This window comes from Notamacropus eugenii, chromosome 2 (assembly GCF_028372415.1).
Source record: "Notamacropus eugenii isolate mMacEug1 chromosome 2, mMacEug1.pri_v2, whole genome shotgun sequence".
Lineage (NCBI taxonomy): Eukaryota > Metazoa > Chordata > Mammalia > Diprotodontia > Macropodidae > Notamacropus > Notamacropus eugenii.
In genome coordinates, this window is record NC_092873.1 from 172,685,108 (window position 1) to 172,702,829 (window position 17,722).

The window sequence follows — 17,722 nt, forward strand, 5'->3', positions numbered from 1 at the left end:
AACTGTAGATGTGAGATCTGTTTTGAAACATTTTGAAAATGATTGAATGTGCATGGTATGAAATTCTCTATACTTAAGGAAAAAAGTACTATTAAAATAAACACTATCTTAAATTTATGTCTTTCTAAAATAAATCAGTGTTTGTTTTTATAAATCTTTTGTTTATAAGAGATTTCACACCATTTCTTTCTGGTGATATTACCATTTCTGTTTAACATATGGGGAAATTGGCATGAGGTACAGAGGAGTTTTGTAACTTACACAGTCATAAAATTAGTAACAGGCCTGAGATAAATACTTAGATATTTTTAAAATCCCTTGACCGTGCTTTTTCAGCTAAATCACAAAATACAAGTTGAGTATTTTATATCATTTTGAAAAATTAAATTGTATTCATTAATAGAAGGAATATGGCCAAAAAGGAAAGAGAAATAAATATTTGAGAGAGCAAGTCACTCATCGGATTGAGTATCTCCAAATTATTTTGGTCTGGTCTTCCCACATTATCCTTTACTGTGATACTAACAAAGTAAACTGGAAGCCATAGTAAAATGGGGTATGATAGCCACGGTGTATTATCATATATGGAGAGATCACTGGTTTTCCGCTTGATTTGGTGAGTACTAATTTGTACAGTACTCTTTTTTTAAATTTAGAAATAAAAGGTTTTTTTTTTTCTTTCTAGAAGTTGGAATGTATAAAATAATGTGACAAACTTCCAATTCAGCTCTAGGTTTTAAAGAAATATTATTTCAAGTTAGATATTTGAGATTAAAACATAAAACAAATCAAAATATGTAATTCTGTAAATACTGTATGTTGGCATGCGTTTTAGAATCTAAGAAGTAATGCAGATTTAATAATAATGGAATGTCTGTATGTTTTTCAGGTAATTAATGTGGATCTGACTCATATTGAAAACAGAATTAGTGACATTATTAAGTCAGAGAAAAATGTTCAAGTAGTCTTAGGACAGCTGATAGATGAGTAAGTACAACATTTTAGAGCAGTGCGTTGTTTTTATGATAGAATTTCTACTAAAATTTGATGTGATTATTTGTGGTTATTTTGATATTTGGTACCTAACACTGTTCTTGTGTTGCTGTCTACTGTGAGCTTTTTTTCTGTTCATTCTGATATTTAAATAGCATTTTGGTGACATGAAATTTCACCTCTGTTATTGCTATCTGTGTGACCTTGGGCAAGTCATTTAACCTCCCTGGTCCACTGTTTCCTCCTTTGTAACATGAAGAAGTTGGACTGGATTACTTCTGAGCTGCTTTCCAGTTTTAAATCTATAATCGTGATTTGCATTTAGATTGGTATATGTAACTTAGTATTTGAATTGAGTATCTTATTTAAAAAAGTGATTTTAAAATGTTGTTAATTCCCCACATATTGGCAGTGCTGTGAATCTGCTGTGAAATTTTATAGACCATGACTTTTCTTTTACTGCTGTTAACCAAAGAAATGGAAAACATGATTTTCTTCAGTAGTCCATTCTAATGATCACACTTGTCATGCAGTTTTCCTCTACTTTGGGAGAAATAGGAGTTATTTGCTAATGAAAAAATATTGCTTCATTTTTCCCATCTGTCTGTCTATAACAAAAAATAAAACAGCTTGTTTGAATATCATTATGGTTAGAAAAGTAGTAGTAAAAAAAAAAATGGCAATACATTTTTTGGATTATTGGTAGAAATTTGTGCTTTCCAAAATGGCTTTGATTTATATTGTAAGGTTTGGGAAATATATGTGTCCTTTTTGTCAATAATACTTTTACCTGAAAACTTAAGTAAGTACAAAAATCAATTTGAGCATTCATTTTTATTAATTTCATATTAGGAACTATTTGGATCACTTAGCTGAAGAAGTAAATGACAAATTACAAGAAACAGGACAAGTGCCTATATCAGAACTTTGTAAAACCTATGATCTTCCAGGAAACTTTTTGACACAGGTAATTTTGTTATTAATATAAATTGTTTTTCTTTTTTAAAAATATTTTTATATCTTTTGTCTTTCACAGTTCATCTCCCCTCTCTCCATTGAACCCTCTCTTGTGACAGTGAAAACAATTAAGCAAAATCATGTGATTCAAATACCTTGTCAGACAATACCATATTTTGTCCTTGTAGCTTCCTACCTCTCTACTGTAAGGTAGGAGGTATGTTTTGTAATTTCTTCTTCATTGCTTTTTTTTTTTTTTTTAACCATCATTACACTGCAACTTCCTCTTACTAATCTTTTTGTCTAAATTATATTCATTGTGTATATTGTTGTCTTGGTCTTCATTTCACTCTTCATCAGTTCACACAAGTCTTTCCATATTTCTTTGATTTCCTTGTATTTATCATTTCCTTTGGTACAGTAATTCATTTACTATAAATTCAAATACCATGAGGTTTTTTTTTCTGCCGTTTCCCAGCTAATAGGTACCATAAATTGTCTTTTCACATGTAAATCGCTAATTGATTGGGGGAAGGGAATATTTTTAAAAAATATTAATTCTCAACATTTTAGTGGTAGTGTAAGTAGAATAAAATATAACGAAACTTTAAAATTTAATGACTGGAGACTAAATGTTTTATCACAGTGAAGTGGGTTTAGTTAATTTAATGCTTTTAATCACTTAGTATACATTTCATAAAAACACATCAAATTAGCATTCTTAATCTGATATTTGTGATATTTTAAATATTTTCCAATGTAGGCTGTAATTTCATTTTGAACTTTTGGTTCTGTATCAGCCAACTCTCAGTTCAATAACTGAAAGAATAAGAACTCTTACAAACATTATATTTCAAGTATCTGTTAGTATTTCAACAAACACAATAATAAAAATATATTTTTGAATGAAAAGTAGTACACAGGAAGCACTTCACTAAAAAAAAAAAGGACATTTTATCTTTGTCTTCAGAGGTATTAACATTTCATCACTTTACTTTCTACTTACCAAAAGCAATTGGTCATATGAGAGGAAAAGATGTATTTTTGATATGTCCAGTTAAAATAAGTCCATCATAAAAAAATTCTAGTCTGAAAATGAGTTGTAGATGTTTTAGTATAATTCTTATTGTAGTCCTGCCACCAGGTCACTAAGCTAGTCAGTCTCGTAATCATTGGTCTCCTTCAGCTTACTCATTTGTGATATTTCTGGTTCTCATCACAAATACAAAATTAAATGGATTTTAGTGTATCTGTATATAGTAACCTATCCTTGCATTTACTGTTTATATTTATATTTAGGCACTGTCCGAGCGTCTGGGTAAAATTATCAATGGGCAAATAGATCTTGACAACAGGGGAGTGATTTTTACTGAGGCATTTGTGGCTCGACATAAGGCACGCATACGTGGACTTTTTAGTGCTATTACCCGGTAAGAAATACACAATAAAAAGTACATATATTTTTATATATATTGCACTAAGCTTTCTTTTTAGTCAGAGGATATCAGAATCCTTTTTGTTTACTTTGACCAGCTTCAATTTAACCCTGTGGAGGTAGTATAAAGTAGCATTTACTGAGGCCAAATGTTCCAGTCCCTGATACCTTAAAATTCTTTTTTCTAAAAGATTACTTTCAAAATTTGGTCATCTTGTATCTAAGTATATAACTCAGTGCCCATATGGCAGGAATTATTATAGTGAGTCAACCTCTATGTAGTCTTATAAAAATAAAATTGCATTACATTTTGATTTTTTTCTGTTTTGGCAAAATCACTTTAAAGGTTTTTAGTTATTGTTGTTATTTTTTAATAATAACTATTATTTGGCTGCTTGTTTTACAGACACCTTCCTCCACCCCCACCCCCTTGTTCTTCATATGTTTCTATTTGACTTTTCACTTAGTCAAGAAATATTTATTGAGCATATGCCAGGTACAAGGCACCATACTAGGTGCTATGAAGGATATTATTTTGACCACTATTAAGCAAAATGATTTAGTGACCCATTCTCACCTTCAGTTTCTGTAGCTGACAACTTTTTATAGACAAGTTGGGAGACAAGTTGTAATCACTGTGGCTGCTGCTAACGTATATGAGAGAGAGAGCATGTACTATCATATAGGAAGCATCGGTGGAACCGTCTCGACAGTATTGAGTTTGGCTTCCAGGGCAATTCAGTATACCCTAGAGATAATGTCTGGATACAGATATTCTTTCTTCTGACTCATGAGGGATTTTTAGATTTCTGACTCAGGTAGCCAGAATTTCAGGATGTCCTGAAAGTCTACACTCAGTCTTTTAAAATATCTTGTAAGGAATGATTAGTTAACAAGCATATATTACTTATATGTGGCTTACTATGTAACAAGGACTATGCTAGGTTGTCTTTATACAAAGAAAAGCAAAAGCAGCACTTAACCTTAAGGAACTTATGTTCTAATGGAGGAGACAAGTTATAAATAAGCACAAACAAGATATATACAGAGTAGACTAGATTTGCTGAGAAAAGGGAGAACATTAGCATTAGAAAAAAGGGAGACTAGGAAAGGCCTTCTGCCAAAGGTAGGACTTAAGCTGGGTCTTGAAAGAAGTCCAGGAAAATAAGAAGTTGAGAAGAGGAGGCAGAGTATAACAGTGGACAGAGTCCCAACTAGTCAGTGGAAAGGCAGGGAAATGAGAAATAAGAATGTCCTGTTCTGGCACTACAGAGTTGGTCACTATAACTGGATTATAGAATATGCCATGGAGAGTCAAGTATAAGAACATGAGAAAGGTAGAGGTCCTTTTATTAAGAGCTTTAAATTCTGAACAGAGGAATTTATATTTGATATATAATGGAAATGAGAGGAGATTAACATGGTCAGACTTACACTTTAGTAAAATCACCTTGGCAGCTGAATGGAGGCTGGATTGGAGTGGAGAGGGACTTGAGTGAGGGTGACTAGTTAAAAAACCATTTCTGTAGTCCAGGTAATAGCCTGAACTAGAGTTTTACCTGTGTGAGTGAAAAAAAGAGAGTTACGAATGTAGAAATGACAAGCTTTGGCTCCAGTCTATCCTAGGACCCATCCAGGATGGCCTACTTAAGGGTTCCCTATCCTTTGGTCTTCTTCCCTCCTCAGCCTAGGCTGTCCTACAACCCACCCAGAGTGGGCAAACAGTGAGAATGCTTCCACAGGGACATTCTACTCCAAACTTTCCTTCTTGCTGGTCTGCCTGATTCCTTTTGGGGATTGAATGAGGTGGAAATTAACCCCATTCCTTCTGATGAGATAGAGAAATAGTGTCAGACTCAAATAGAAATGGGGGCCACTAAACTGTACATAGGCTTGGATACTTACATGAGGCTAAAATGCAACCTGTGAACTGCATATTGAGTTAGGTAGCCACATATTAACGTCATCTATGTTTTATTTTATTTTTTTTATTTTGTTAAATATTTCCAAATTACATTTTAATCTGGTTCAGAATATATTTGGAATATTGTGGGCTACATGTGCCCTGTGGACAGTGTGTTTTGACATCTATGAGATGGAGAATGCAATGCCTTAACATTTGTCCACCATTGCGCCCTTAAGAATTCTGGGATTCTATCTGCTCTGCACCTGAACTTTGTTTTATGCATTGTCTTCCCCACTTAATACAGTGCTTGGGAGAATAACATCTATAAATGCTTTTTTATTCATTGTTCATTCCTTTTGAGGATGAGTGAGAAAAGAAGTCCAGGGTAATAACTAGGAGGATGGAGGTGTTCTTGGCAGTAAAAGGGAAATTTGGTAGCGCAGAAAGTTTGGGGAGAAAGTTATAAGTTCTGTGTTGAATATGTCAAATTCAGGATGCCTTGGTATATATAGTTCAAGAGGTTCAAAAAAGGCAGTTGGTGATTTATGACTATTGTGTAGAGAGAAGCTAGGGCTGGATATGTAGGTCTGGAAATCATCTGTATAGCAATGGCAGTTGAACCTGTGAGATAATAGAGTAGAAAGAGAAGAGGACTTAGGACCAAGCCTATATGAGAAGCTAAGAATATATTTCATTGTTAAAATAGTTTCACATTTAATATTTTTCCAGAAAAAGTTACACATCATGCAGAGCAATGATTGACTTTTTTCTTTTTCTGTGTGTGTCTTAATAGGTAGTTGTAAGTATGCCAGTGTAGGAAAAAATTTTGAGTGCCACTTTTTGATGTAAATTAACCAATGGTTTTTCACATTTTCATTTTTACTAGAAAATTTATTGAAATTTCCTTGTGCTTATCTACTTTAAAATAAATTTATTTATTTTGAACTATACTTGTCAGTGTTGTTAAATTTTTCTCTCTTAATAGGCCTACCCCAGTAATTTCTTTGATTTCCCGTTATGGATTTCAGGAGCAGTTGCTTTATTGTAAGTTTGGTTCAGATTGTGTTTCATTTGTTAAATAGCTTTTCTATGGATTTGTGATTCTTAAATTTAAAATTTTAATATTGTCTTTCTTGCTTTATTTATAAAGCTTATTTTAGCCAACATAATTGCCTAATAAAGAAAAAGGATTTTAAAACACATATTTCCCAGCACTAAAATTATTTCTGAAAGCACACAAATGTAATTATATTCTGAGAACTCAAAGGATATTAAAAATTCTAAAAACTTAAATCTGTACTTAAAGTACAGTAAAGTCATAGTAATGGTAACTCTGGTCACTTTAATCTGAGTCTACGATGTATTTGGATTTTTGCCAATATTCTTGATATAATTAAAAAATCACCTTAAAGCAGAGAATATTCCAGTTGAATCAAAAATGATAAAGCCTAAGACCACCAGGAATTTGGATTATGTGTTTTGAGCTGCTGGATTTCTAATTAGAAACTTTATGGTAATTAAAAAAAAAAAACAAAACCTGTTGAGTGTTTTAGGGCATGGTTATATTGCATTTAAGAAAATTCTTTTCAATAATTCGGCTTTAATGTGCAATTGAGTTTATATAACAAGACATCTGGATAGTGGGTAACATTGAATTTAAAATCATAATAATAGAAGTAGTGCAACTTGTGAATCAGTCAAGTTGGCATGAAAATTATACTTATTGTAACCTGTCATTTTGTTTTGAAAAATAGCAATTATAAGAACAACCTAAATGTTTACGACTTCATTGCAAAGAACTCAATTTTGTATGAATTTTGCAAACTTTTTAGCATGTAATTGGCATTCTAAATGCCAGAACTTTGATCTTTATAACACTAGTGAAGGAACAAATTTGATATCATGCAACTACCTACTTTTGAAAAAAAAAATTATTGAATAGTATGATACTCATTTTGAGAATTTGAGGAAAATTAATATCTTAAGTTCAAATAGTATAAGAAGTAACATTTTAGGTAGCCACATATTAACATCCTCTATGTTTTATTGTATTTTTATTTATTTTGCTAAATATTTTCATATTACATTTTAATCTGATTCAGAACATACTTGGGAGTGTTGTGGGCTACATGTGCCCTGTGGACAGTGTGTTTTGACATCTATGAGATAGAGAATACAAAGCCTTAACATTTGTCCACCATTGTGCCCTTGAGATTTCTGGGACTCTATCTGCTCTGCACCTGAACTTTGTTTTATGTATTGTCTTTCCCACGAAGTAAGGTGCTTGGGTGCATTGATTTCTCAGAATTTCCTTTGCTGGTGGGGAATTTTAAGTGATGCTTTCACTCATCTGATAATACCTTTAAGAAGTATGCAAAGTATTCTAAGCTCATCAGAATTGTTTGATTTTTAGTAATCTTATATCCCTATTGATTTTTGTGTACTTTTTCCTCCTAAAGCTGTGCTTGAGGAACTTGTTAATAGTGGACGTTTAAAAGGTGCAGTAGTTGGAGGGAGACAAGATAAAGCCGTATTTGTTCCTGATATATATTCAAGAACACAGAGCAACTGGGTGGATTCCTTTTTCAGGCAAAATGGCTATCTAGGTAACTACTTATTTATTTTTAGCTTTTTTCTAAACTTCCACTTTCTGATTTCTTTCTAAAACTTGATCATACATTTTAAAGGATCCAAATAGTTACATAAACAAATGAACTGAGCTGTTAAATACACAGATTTCATTGATTTCCCTCTTACTGTGAAAATAGTCACAATAAATGCACATGCTTATCTTGGTCTTAATCCCATCACTACCATATCAAAAGTTTATCAAGTTTAAAATGCACAGCATAGTTTGGTTTTTTTTTTTACTGAATAAACACCTATTTTTTTTTCCTTGAAGGTAGCATTGGAAAAGTACTTATTTTTTTCTCATTCTTATAAAATTATGTTTTTCATCAATAGGTTATTTTCAGTATGTATATAAGTTCCATAACTTTATTAGTATCTTACCTTTTTTATATTACTGATTTTTATTACTAAAGAGAGGTTTCAAAATGTTAGTAAAGTTAAGATGATGCTTACTGCAAGAGCAATCTTGTCTTTTAGATAGTGCTTGATTGATTCTACTCATTGAGAATGATTATCTCATTTGAATTTATCTTATAAGGGTTGTTGAGAGGAGCAAATAAAACTTGTAAGCACTTTGCATATTTTAAGCGACTATATAAATGTTACCTATTATTATTAAGATAAAAAAAGTGAGGTCTATTTATTTTAGTCTTCTTGTCAACCAAATAAAGTTGACCATGTAACAATCAATAGGCATTTTATTAGCTGCCTATTATATCACAGTCATCTCAGTTTCGTTGCTTGCTGGGTAGTTGATCATAATTCTGTACCATATTTTAAAATATATCCTAAAACTGGAGGTTCTTAACATCTTTTTTGTGCCATGGACCTCTTCTGAGAGTAATAGTTTTACATACATAAAATATTACAAAGGAAGCCACTTATATTGAAATATAGTCACCAGAATATTTTAAACACAAGATCACAGACCTAGATTAACAAACCCCTGCCCTACTCAAAAGCAAACTACTCTTCAGTTTTTTTTTCCCCTAGACTTTGGGTTATGGAGATTACAGATCTCTTTTCAGTTTCTTGCTCTGCAACCATGAACTTTAGATTAGAATTACATTTTTGAGATGTTGTATTGTATAGAGGAAGAATGATGGACTTGGAGTCTGAGAACATGGATTTGAGTCTAGCATTGACCTCTGTAAAATTTAGCTGTTTCCGACCTCAGTTTTCTCATATGTAAAATGAGAGGATTGAACTAGTTCACCTAAGATGCCTAGTTCAGAATCTGTGTGATCCTATTATTCTAGTACATGGTGGACATTTAATGAAATGTTTGTTAATTATGTTATTTTAACTAAGGTTTATTTGTGTATGATAATTAATTTTTTGTTAGTACTAAGTACTATTACAGATTAAACTTCTGTTTTTTTCCAGTGTTTTCATTGTACAGTTTTGTTCTAGTTCAAGTTACATAGGTATACATTAGTGACACATAAACTATATTCTGTTACTTTTGTTACAGAAGCACTTAAGTTGGCTAAAAATGAATGACACATCACTGGGCAATACCCGTAAAGAAGACTAATCATTTTATGGTAGTTAATACCGAGAGAGAGAGGGATTATTTCAGTGTTACAGAATAAGTAGGTACTGAGCCAGAATTTGAGTTCTGGTTTCCTGAATGTAACTGAAATGCTGTTTCCAAATGATTTTTCCTAGTTTATTTGGATCTTCTCAATGGTGTAGATATACCTTCTACTGATGACAGATTGCAGCTTCCCATGTTTTCATTCTATCATCCATATTTTTCCAAAAGTCTTCAATAGAGTATTCCTCTCACTTGTTGGAGTCCTTCCTCTGGTTTTTTCTAATACTAAGGGTACCTCTAATATTGAGGATTTCATAGTTGATAATTTTCTTATTTTCTGTACCACCTAAAGTATCTGAACAGTTTATAAGTCTGAGATTGATAAATTACCCATCAAGCTACTGAAAAATGTCAGAGTCAGAGATACTCAATAGGAAGAAAGGTCCTTGAGATGGGGGACACTTGAACTTTGTATTTGCATCCCAGTGCCTGGCACATAGGTGGTTAGTAATACAGTGTGGGCATGAACAATAATTCTTGTTGAATGAATGAACAAAATACATTATGCACACATTACAATGATAGAATATATTCTAAATGTAGGAAGTAGTAAGAAAAGCATGTGTTATGCTTGAAAACTTGAATGCTTTGAGCATCCAAAGAAGATATAACTCACACAATTTTTTGTGATGGATATCTAGAATTTGATGCTTTATCCAGACTTGGGATCCCAGATGCTGTGAGCTACATAAAGAAAAGATACAAAACTGCACAGCTCTTGTTTTTGAAAGCTGCTTGTGTTGGTCAAGGAATTGTAGACCAGGTCGAAGCTTCAGTGGAGGAAGCCATCAGCTCTGGTTCCTGGGTGGATATTTTGGTATGTTTTCTGTTTTTTCTCTTTAATGTTTAACCCTTTTATATGCCTAAAAATTAATTCACATGATCAAGAACATATGCCCAGGCAAGTCATTTAACCTCAATGTCCTGGGCAACTCTTTAAAACTAAGTCATAAGCAAGTTGCCAGTCAGTAGCAAGAGTTGATGTACCAGAGAGTTTCCCACACTGATAAAATCAATGATGCAAAAAAAAGGGAGGGGAAATAAGAAGAAAAGCGTACTTGAGCAATTGTGAGAGTTTTTTCTGCTAAGATTACTGCTCTAAGAAACAATTTTATCTTGTCTTTTAGTTTTTGAAGTATGATGTTGGGTAAGTTTTGATCCCTGGGTCGGTCCTTTTGCGTCATGGATTTGAAACCCAGTTTTTCCACACTATCCTATTCTCCCAGTCAGCCACCCATGCTCTGACCAGTCTGTTCTCTCTTCTCAGTCTTGGCTCTCTCTCTGCTTCTGCTTTCGCATTTCCCACTCCTTCATCTCCTACTCTCTCTATTCTCTTCAGTTGCCAACAAATATTGCTAAAACCATTTTACAAATCTCATTCTTCTTTACCTCTCTGAAGCACTGTTGACTATTCCTTCTTCCTGGATTTTCTATCCTCTGTTTGTTTTCCTGATAGCCTATTTTGGTTCTCCTGCTGTTCTGACTGTTGCTTTTCAGTCTCCTTTGCTGCACCATCATTATTTTCATCCTCTCCCATTTGTTAAACATAGGTATTCCCCAGAGCTTTTTCTTGGACCCTCCTTTCTTTCTACATTTCTCCTGGTGAGCTCAGCTTCCGTGGTTTCAGTGATTATCTCTATACAGATAGTATCTATATTTATATTCATATTTGTATCTATGCATGGACATATACATATCTCTTTTGAACTCCAGGTAACCTCCTGCTATTCATAGCCATATGGATGCCCCATCAGCATCTCAAAAACATACTTCTTTGCCTTACTTCTTTTTGCTATTGAAGGTAACACCATTCTTCTAATCTTATAGGTTCCTAACCTCAGAATAATACTCAACTCTTCTCCCCTTCAAATTTGTTCACTTGTCAAACCTAGAGTTTTTTACTTACACATAATTATTTCATGTGTCTCCCATACATTTCTTTCTTTACACTCACTGTGCCACATCTCCATTTCAGACTACATCACTTCTTTCTTGTACTTCTGTAATGGCTTGCCTGATTGTTCTTTCTCTAATCCATCCTCCACATAGTTGCTATGGTAATTCCTGAAACAAAGGTTTGATCATATCACTCCCAGACTCGAAAACCTTCAGGGCCTCCCAGGACAAAATATAAACTCATCATTTAAAGCACTCCACAATCTGGACATTTCACATTACTCCTCCTCATGCAATTTTTTTTCTGGTCCATTTGGCTGAGTGGTTGTTCCCCAAACTCACATACCATCTCTGTCTTTATTCTTTTGTGTTTAGTCTATCTCCCATACCTAAAATGTACACTCTTCTGAATTCTCTAGCTTCCTTTAACACTTAGTGCTATCTCCAATTCAAAACCTTCCTTCATTGGTACACCTCACGCATCTAGTTATTAGTACCCTTTCCTTTGTGAAATTATTTGTATTTAGTTATATGTATTATACCTATTGTATCACCCTAGGTAGAATTAGGAAGTTCTCAGAGGGCGGAGACAGTTTGCTTTTTGTCACTTTTTCCTTCCACTCCTAGTACAGCAATTTGCATATAGTAGGTGCTTAAATGTTTGAACTGGAAGTATATGTCTACATATGTAATATTAGTTTTGTGTGTTATTTTAGCCACTACTGCCCAGTTCTTTATCAGTAGAAGATGCTGGAATGTTGCTTCAGCAAGTGATGAGAACATTCAACAAACAGCCATCAGCCATGGTCTTTAATGATACTGTCGTGGTTAGTGAAAAGTTTATAAATAACTGTACAGAATTGTTCAGTGATTTGATGCACCAGAAAGCTGAAAAGGTATGCCATTTTTTCTGTCATATACCAAACATTGAAATGTTTTAAACTTTTGATTCTGGTTTTGTTTTTGTATTTTGAGAGAAAACTGACAATGTAGCCAAAGAGATGAATATTAGAGTATTTGCATGATATTTAAATGCACATTTCCCTTTAGTTTATTCCTTTGTATTTGTCTCTCAATCTGTTTCTCTTTAAATGTCTATCCTCTCCTTCTCAGTGTTTGACAGTTTAGAAAATCATAATCTCAGTTGGTTCCCCTTAAGGTACAGATATAAATTTTAACAATTTAAATGCACAAAAATTATTCCATGTATTTAAAGCAGTTTGGATTTGAATAAGAATCTCCATATGATACATAATTTCTCTGCAGCATATTCTCTGTATTTTATGTGCACATTAAATATTTTCTATAATAAAGTGTTGTTAATTGAATTTAAGTGTAGGGAAGGCAATTCTAAATTATTGAGAAGACAGAATTATGAAAGTTTCTTTTAAAATAGCTCCTTTAGAATAGGGACTGTTTTGTCCCTGTATCCCATTAGTACTATATATGGCACATAGTAGGCATTTCATAAAAGTTTATTGATTGATTAAAATACAATTTTGTTATTATCAGGAACATATTGGGGGAAAAATGTTGGACTAGAATTAAGGAGAAACCTGGTCTCACATTACACTGCTGCTCTTCAGCTTGTAACTATGGGCAAATTACTTTTCCCAGTTCTTCAGTTTCTTTATCAGTAGGACAGTTAAAATAACTGAAGTGCTGCCTCACAGAATTGTATGGAACAGATTATATATGTGCACACGTATATTTTAACAGATGATACATAAAGCACTTTAATACATTATGTACATTTGTTTATTGTTGTTGTTAATATTATATCTGAAATACTGCTATCAATTTTTCTTCCAAGTATACATCATCTAGTTCTGCTTTAACAAATAAGGATGGGGTTTGTCATTTCATTGCTATGGGAAACTCCCCTTGCCATTTCAGGTTGGCACCCTTTCTACTTATATTATTAGAACTTTAAGAAATATTTGTATTATTTAGGATGCCTGGATAATATCCGCTAGTAAAAATTTTGATAGCATTGAATGTAGTAGAAGCCTTAAAGTTTGTTTTCTTAACAAGAGTAGCCATACTTATATAGTTATCCTAGGTACCATAAATGAAGCTGGTTGTTTTATTTTGTTTTTTGTGAATTTAACACTTCTTCCCAGATTGGAGCTTCTTCATCTTTTTTTATTGGAGTTACAGTAATAGTTCTATACATTTGACATAACCATTGACTTTTCTAGTAATAAGATTAGAAAAAAACATATATTAATTATACTACTTGCCTATGTCTTAATATTTCAGACATGCATCCTTAGAGCACTAAGGGATGAGAAGCAAATGAATGAAAAATCTATTCCTTGTAGAAAACTTGCCCATCCTTTGTTACTGTAAGGACAATAATTGTTATAGAACTTGGATTAATTCTTTCTAATATACTTAACTATTAATCACCCAAAAATGTTTCTAAGGAAATTGACAAAAAAATTAGTAATATGAGCTGCAAGATTATTTATTTTAATGGATACAGATACATTAGTGCTGTGGTTGTTTGGAGTCAGCCTTCTGGAAACCTCAGGTATCCAAAATAGTGAACAAGTGAAAAAGAGTGCCTCATTGTAAATAAACAACCTTTAAAGCACTGATGAAAACAGTTAGGAAACTTTCAAATTATGTCTAATGTAATGTGATTGATTGTTTCACTGCCCAGAAGTAAAGAATTTTCATATTATATGATGATGGCAAGAAAAGCCAAGCTTATTGGTATAGAAGCCAAAAACAGCAATAAAAAATAAAAGTAAAAAGGAGATACAAGGAAGGGTGGAATGGTTTTAGACATTAGAAGCAGTGGTAGGGATGTGCAATAGCAAAGAACTCTGAGAAGAAAATGAGATCACACCTGCAGTCCAGAGCAGTTCTCTGTTTCTCCTGGCATTGGAAAATAGATCTTAAATTAACAAATAAGTATGACCTTATTATGTAACTAAAGATCATTTTGTTTTGTATTATGTAGCAGACATGTAATGATGTAGTGAAAGTAAGCTCACTTTTTTCCCTCAGGAAATGAAGAATAATCCTGTTCATTTAATCACTGAAGAAGATTTGAAACAGTCTTCTGTCCTGGAAAGTATTAGTTCAAGTAAAAAGGATAAAAAAGATGAACGACGACGAAAAGCAACAGGTAGCTTATTGACAGCTTAGAGGTGTTTTTAATCCAGATATTTTTGAATTAAAGTTTTATGAAATCTGCTTTGTAAAGGTTGAACTTTCATTTTACGCCCACTGGAAGTTAAACAAGTTAGAAGATTTACATTTCTTTAGTTTTAATTTTGATTGTCAACATTAACCACTTTGGGTACTGATACATGTTTCACTTGAGTTTTCAAATCTCCAGCTTACACTCTGAAAATACTAGGGTCATGTTAACATGGGAATTAAGGCACTTAGGATGAGAATTAAGAACTCATGTTTCTAGGACATGGTTGATAATCAGAGTTTGAATTAGTAAACGGTACAACAGGATGGCTTAAATTTTTACTGCTAATATGTAAATGCATTCTATTAATTTTAAAGCACCTCTTACTTGAAAGTCTAGTGGTTTCCCAGTAAGATAGATAAGGCCTCTTTTAAAGAATGTTTTTGCTTTAGAATTAGTGGAAATTATCTTTTGTTGGTAATGCTGCTAATTATCACTGGAAAAGTTGAAACAGCAACAAAAAAAGAAAAGTAAAAATAACAGACCTGTAAATGTTTTATTAGTAGCTAAAAGTAAAATATTCGAAACCTTTAAATGTAGTCTCAAGTTAGAACAATCAGGATTTCAAGACATTCATAGCTGTGGTATTTGGACATAGACATATAAAAAAAATTTTTTTAAGTTGTTTGTGTACCACTTCCATTTTTGCTATCCAACTATATTTTTCTCCTTTGTTCTGCCAAGCATCACAGTACTTTTAAATCTCTCTGCTACTTTGGGGAAATTTGCACCAAGGATATACTACTCAAAGTAGTAAAGCATCACAGTATTCAAAAGTCATGCCTTTCTTCTGTTCTATTTTAAAGGGATGATACTCTTGTAAATTGAACATCATAAATTTGTTCTCTGGTATATCAATTTAACTAATCTATTATATTCCTTTCCAAGAATTAAAGGAACCTTTTGGGTATGGTTGCTTTCAGTGACAATGCTGTCATACAGTTTTATGCAGTTGACTAACATCAACTAACATTCCTTAACATCCCTCAAATTGAAGAAGACTTCAGGCAAAAATGCCATCCTAAATAAGGGCCCAATTATTAACAAATTTAAAATCACATTCTTTTTAGTACTGTGCTTTGGAAGATAAAGTCTTTTTTGATCCTAAAAGTCAGGAGAGAGAAGATAAAGTAGTAGTTCCTTAAATACAGTTAGAATTAATAGAATTCTTAGAACTTTGAAAATAGAGAACTTAGTTTTTATGTTAATTATTACATTTTAAAAGACGAACATTGTGATATAAAGATGGCTATGTTTTAAACATAATTAGGTACTGGATTCAAAGAAATGCTCTAGTTTTTTGTTTTTTAAGGACTTTTTCTAAAAACTTATAAAATTAAGCATCATTTCCAAGTAACATTAAATACAGGCATCAGATCTTCACTATGTTGCTTTTACTTCCAGTACTTTAAATGCTAAGTCTTTAGTGAGCTACATTTGCCAAATTTTTGTTTAGTTGGAAAAGTTGACATTGATTCCTTTGCTACCTAGCTGAGAAATCTTGTACATAAGTCTGTTTTTCAGATTTTCTCAATTTCACATTTTTATAAAGTTTAGTTTATTTCTGAGATAGGAGCTAAAATCACTTTGTATAAGAAATTATTTTTTCTTTTAAATATATCTAACAAAATCTCTACTTCTGGTTGAGAGATTTCATGTTTACAATCTTTTTAAGAAAATCCCAAGTAGTTTGAAAAAGGCAAAGAAGACAGATGAACATTGCTTTTTGATTTAATGTGACATACACCTGGGCCATGTAACAATATCCTTTGTAAGGTACTTTGGATGGGCTGTACTAAATAATGTCATTTTCCACCAGAGGGCAGTGGAAGTGTGCGAGGAGGTGGCTGTGGAAATGCCAGAGAGATCAAAATTAAAAAGACCAAGAAGAAAGGAAGGAAAGATGATGACAGTGATGATGAGACTCAGTCAGCACATACTGGTTTGTGGCATTTTTATTTTATTAAATATTCTAGTCTGTAGGTTTTTCTTTGAGTGTATGTTTACGTACCATGAAATTGTAAAATGTTAAGATTTGGATTCTTGAAAAACATAAAAGAGAAATACAATATACTTCAGTATTTTTATTGAAGTACTTCATTCTGTGTCTAAGTGTGACAATTAAATGTCTGTTTGGTTTTATGGCTGATTAGTTCTTGGCTTTGAACTCTACAAAAGAACTGGTTTTGGAATGCAATTTTAAATAAGAATTTTCTGCTTTTGAATTTAAGTTAATTTTAAGTTAATCAAGCTACTGAAACTTGGTATCCCCCTTAATGGAGGAAAGTGTAAGATAATTATTATTTTAATTTGTATTTCAACAGAATTACATGTAAATTCCAAATGTTATTTCACTGTAGTGGACTGATTAGACTGATGAGTCTTACAGAGATACTAGTGACAAACAATAAGGAATACACATAAAATCATACCAGCTTTGGATTTGCTGTAGCCTTTTAGCACCCACTGCTTTTTTTCCATAGTAGTTTTTAGTTATTGCATGCTTTTTCTTATTGGAGCAGGTAGAAGTATCTACAATTTCTTGTTTCACTAACAAAATGTAAAATGTTGGTAAATGGTAGGAAACTGTAACATTCATAAAAATTGTTACGTTCCTCTTCGCTAGTTAATAATATTAAGCCCTGGGGGGCGGAGCCAAGATGGCAGAGTAGAAAGACGCACATACACATAGCTCCGAACCCACAACCCACAGAACGGCTACAGGGGAGTAACTCACGGCGAATTCTGCACCCAGAGGCCACGGAACATTGGAGAGAGGGAGATTTCTGTTCCAGAGAGACCTGCAAACCTCTCGCGGGGGGTCCTTCGCGCTGCGGAATGGGTGCCGGGACTGGGAGCTGAGGGCAGCCCTGCAGCGGCCGCGGCACCGAGAGGAAAAGATCCGAGCGGGCTTCGGGGACGGGATCTCCAGCGGCCACACGGGTCCCTCCACCCACTGAGGGACCTGCAAACCTCTCGCAAAAGATCCGTCGCGCTGCAGACGCGGAGCCCAGCCCAGCCCAGACCTGCTGCAGCCACGGCACCAAGAGAAACAGACCCGAGCAGGCTTCAGGGACGGGATCTCCAGCG

The 17,722-nt window shown here is 33.4% G+C and overlaps 1 protein-coding gene across 3 annotated transcripts in view; it reads left to right on the forward strand.

Moving 5' to 3' along the window:
* UFL1 (UFM1 specific ligase 1) overlaps positions 1–17,722 on the forward strand; it is a 48,793-nt gene that overhangs the window by 9,305 nt on the left and 21,766 nt on the right. For all 3 annotated transcript variants that reach the window (XM_072642876.1, XM_072642878.1, XM_072642879.1), the window contains exons 4-12: positions 890–987; positions 1,846–1,960; positions 3,250–3,380; positions 6,277–6,335; positions 7,751–7,897; positions 10,164–10,339; positions 12,135–12,314; positions 14,437–14,557; positions 16,452–16,574. In XM_072642876.1, the coding sequence (XP_072498977.1) occupies positions 890–987; positions 1,846–1,960; positions 3,250–3,380; positions 6,277–6,335; positions 7,751–7,897; positions 10,164–10,339; positions 12,135–12,314; positions 14,437–14,557; positions 16,452–16,574 (1,150 nt within the window). The remainder of the gene's footprint in view (positions 1–889; positions 988–1,845; positions 1,961–3,249; positions 3,381–6,276; positions 6,336–7,750; positions 7,898–10,163; positions 10,340–12,134; positions 12,315–14,436; positions 14,558–16,451; positions 16,575–17,722) is intronic.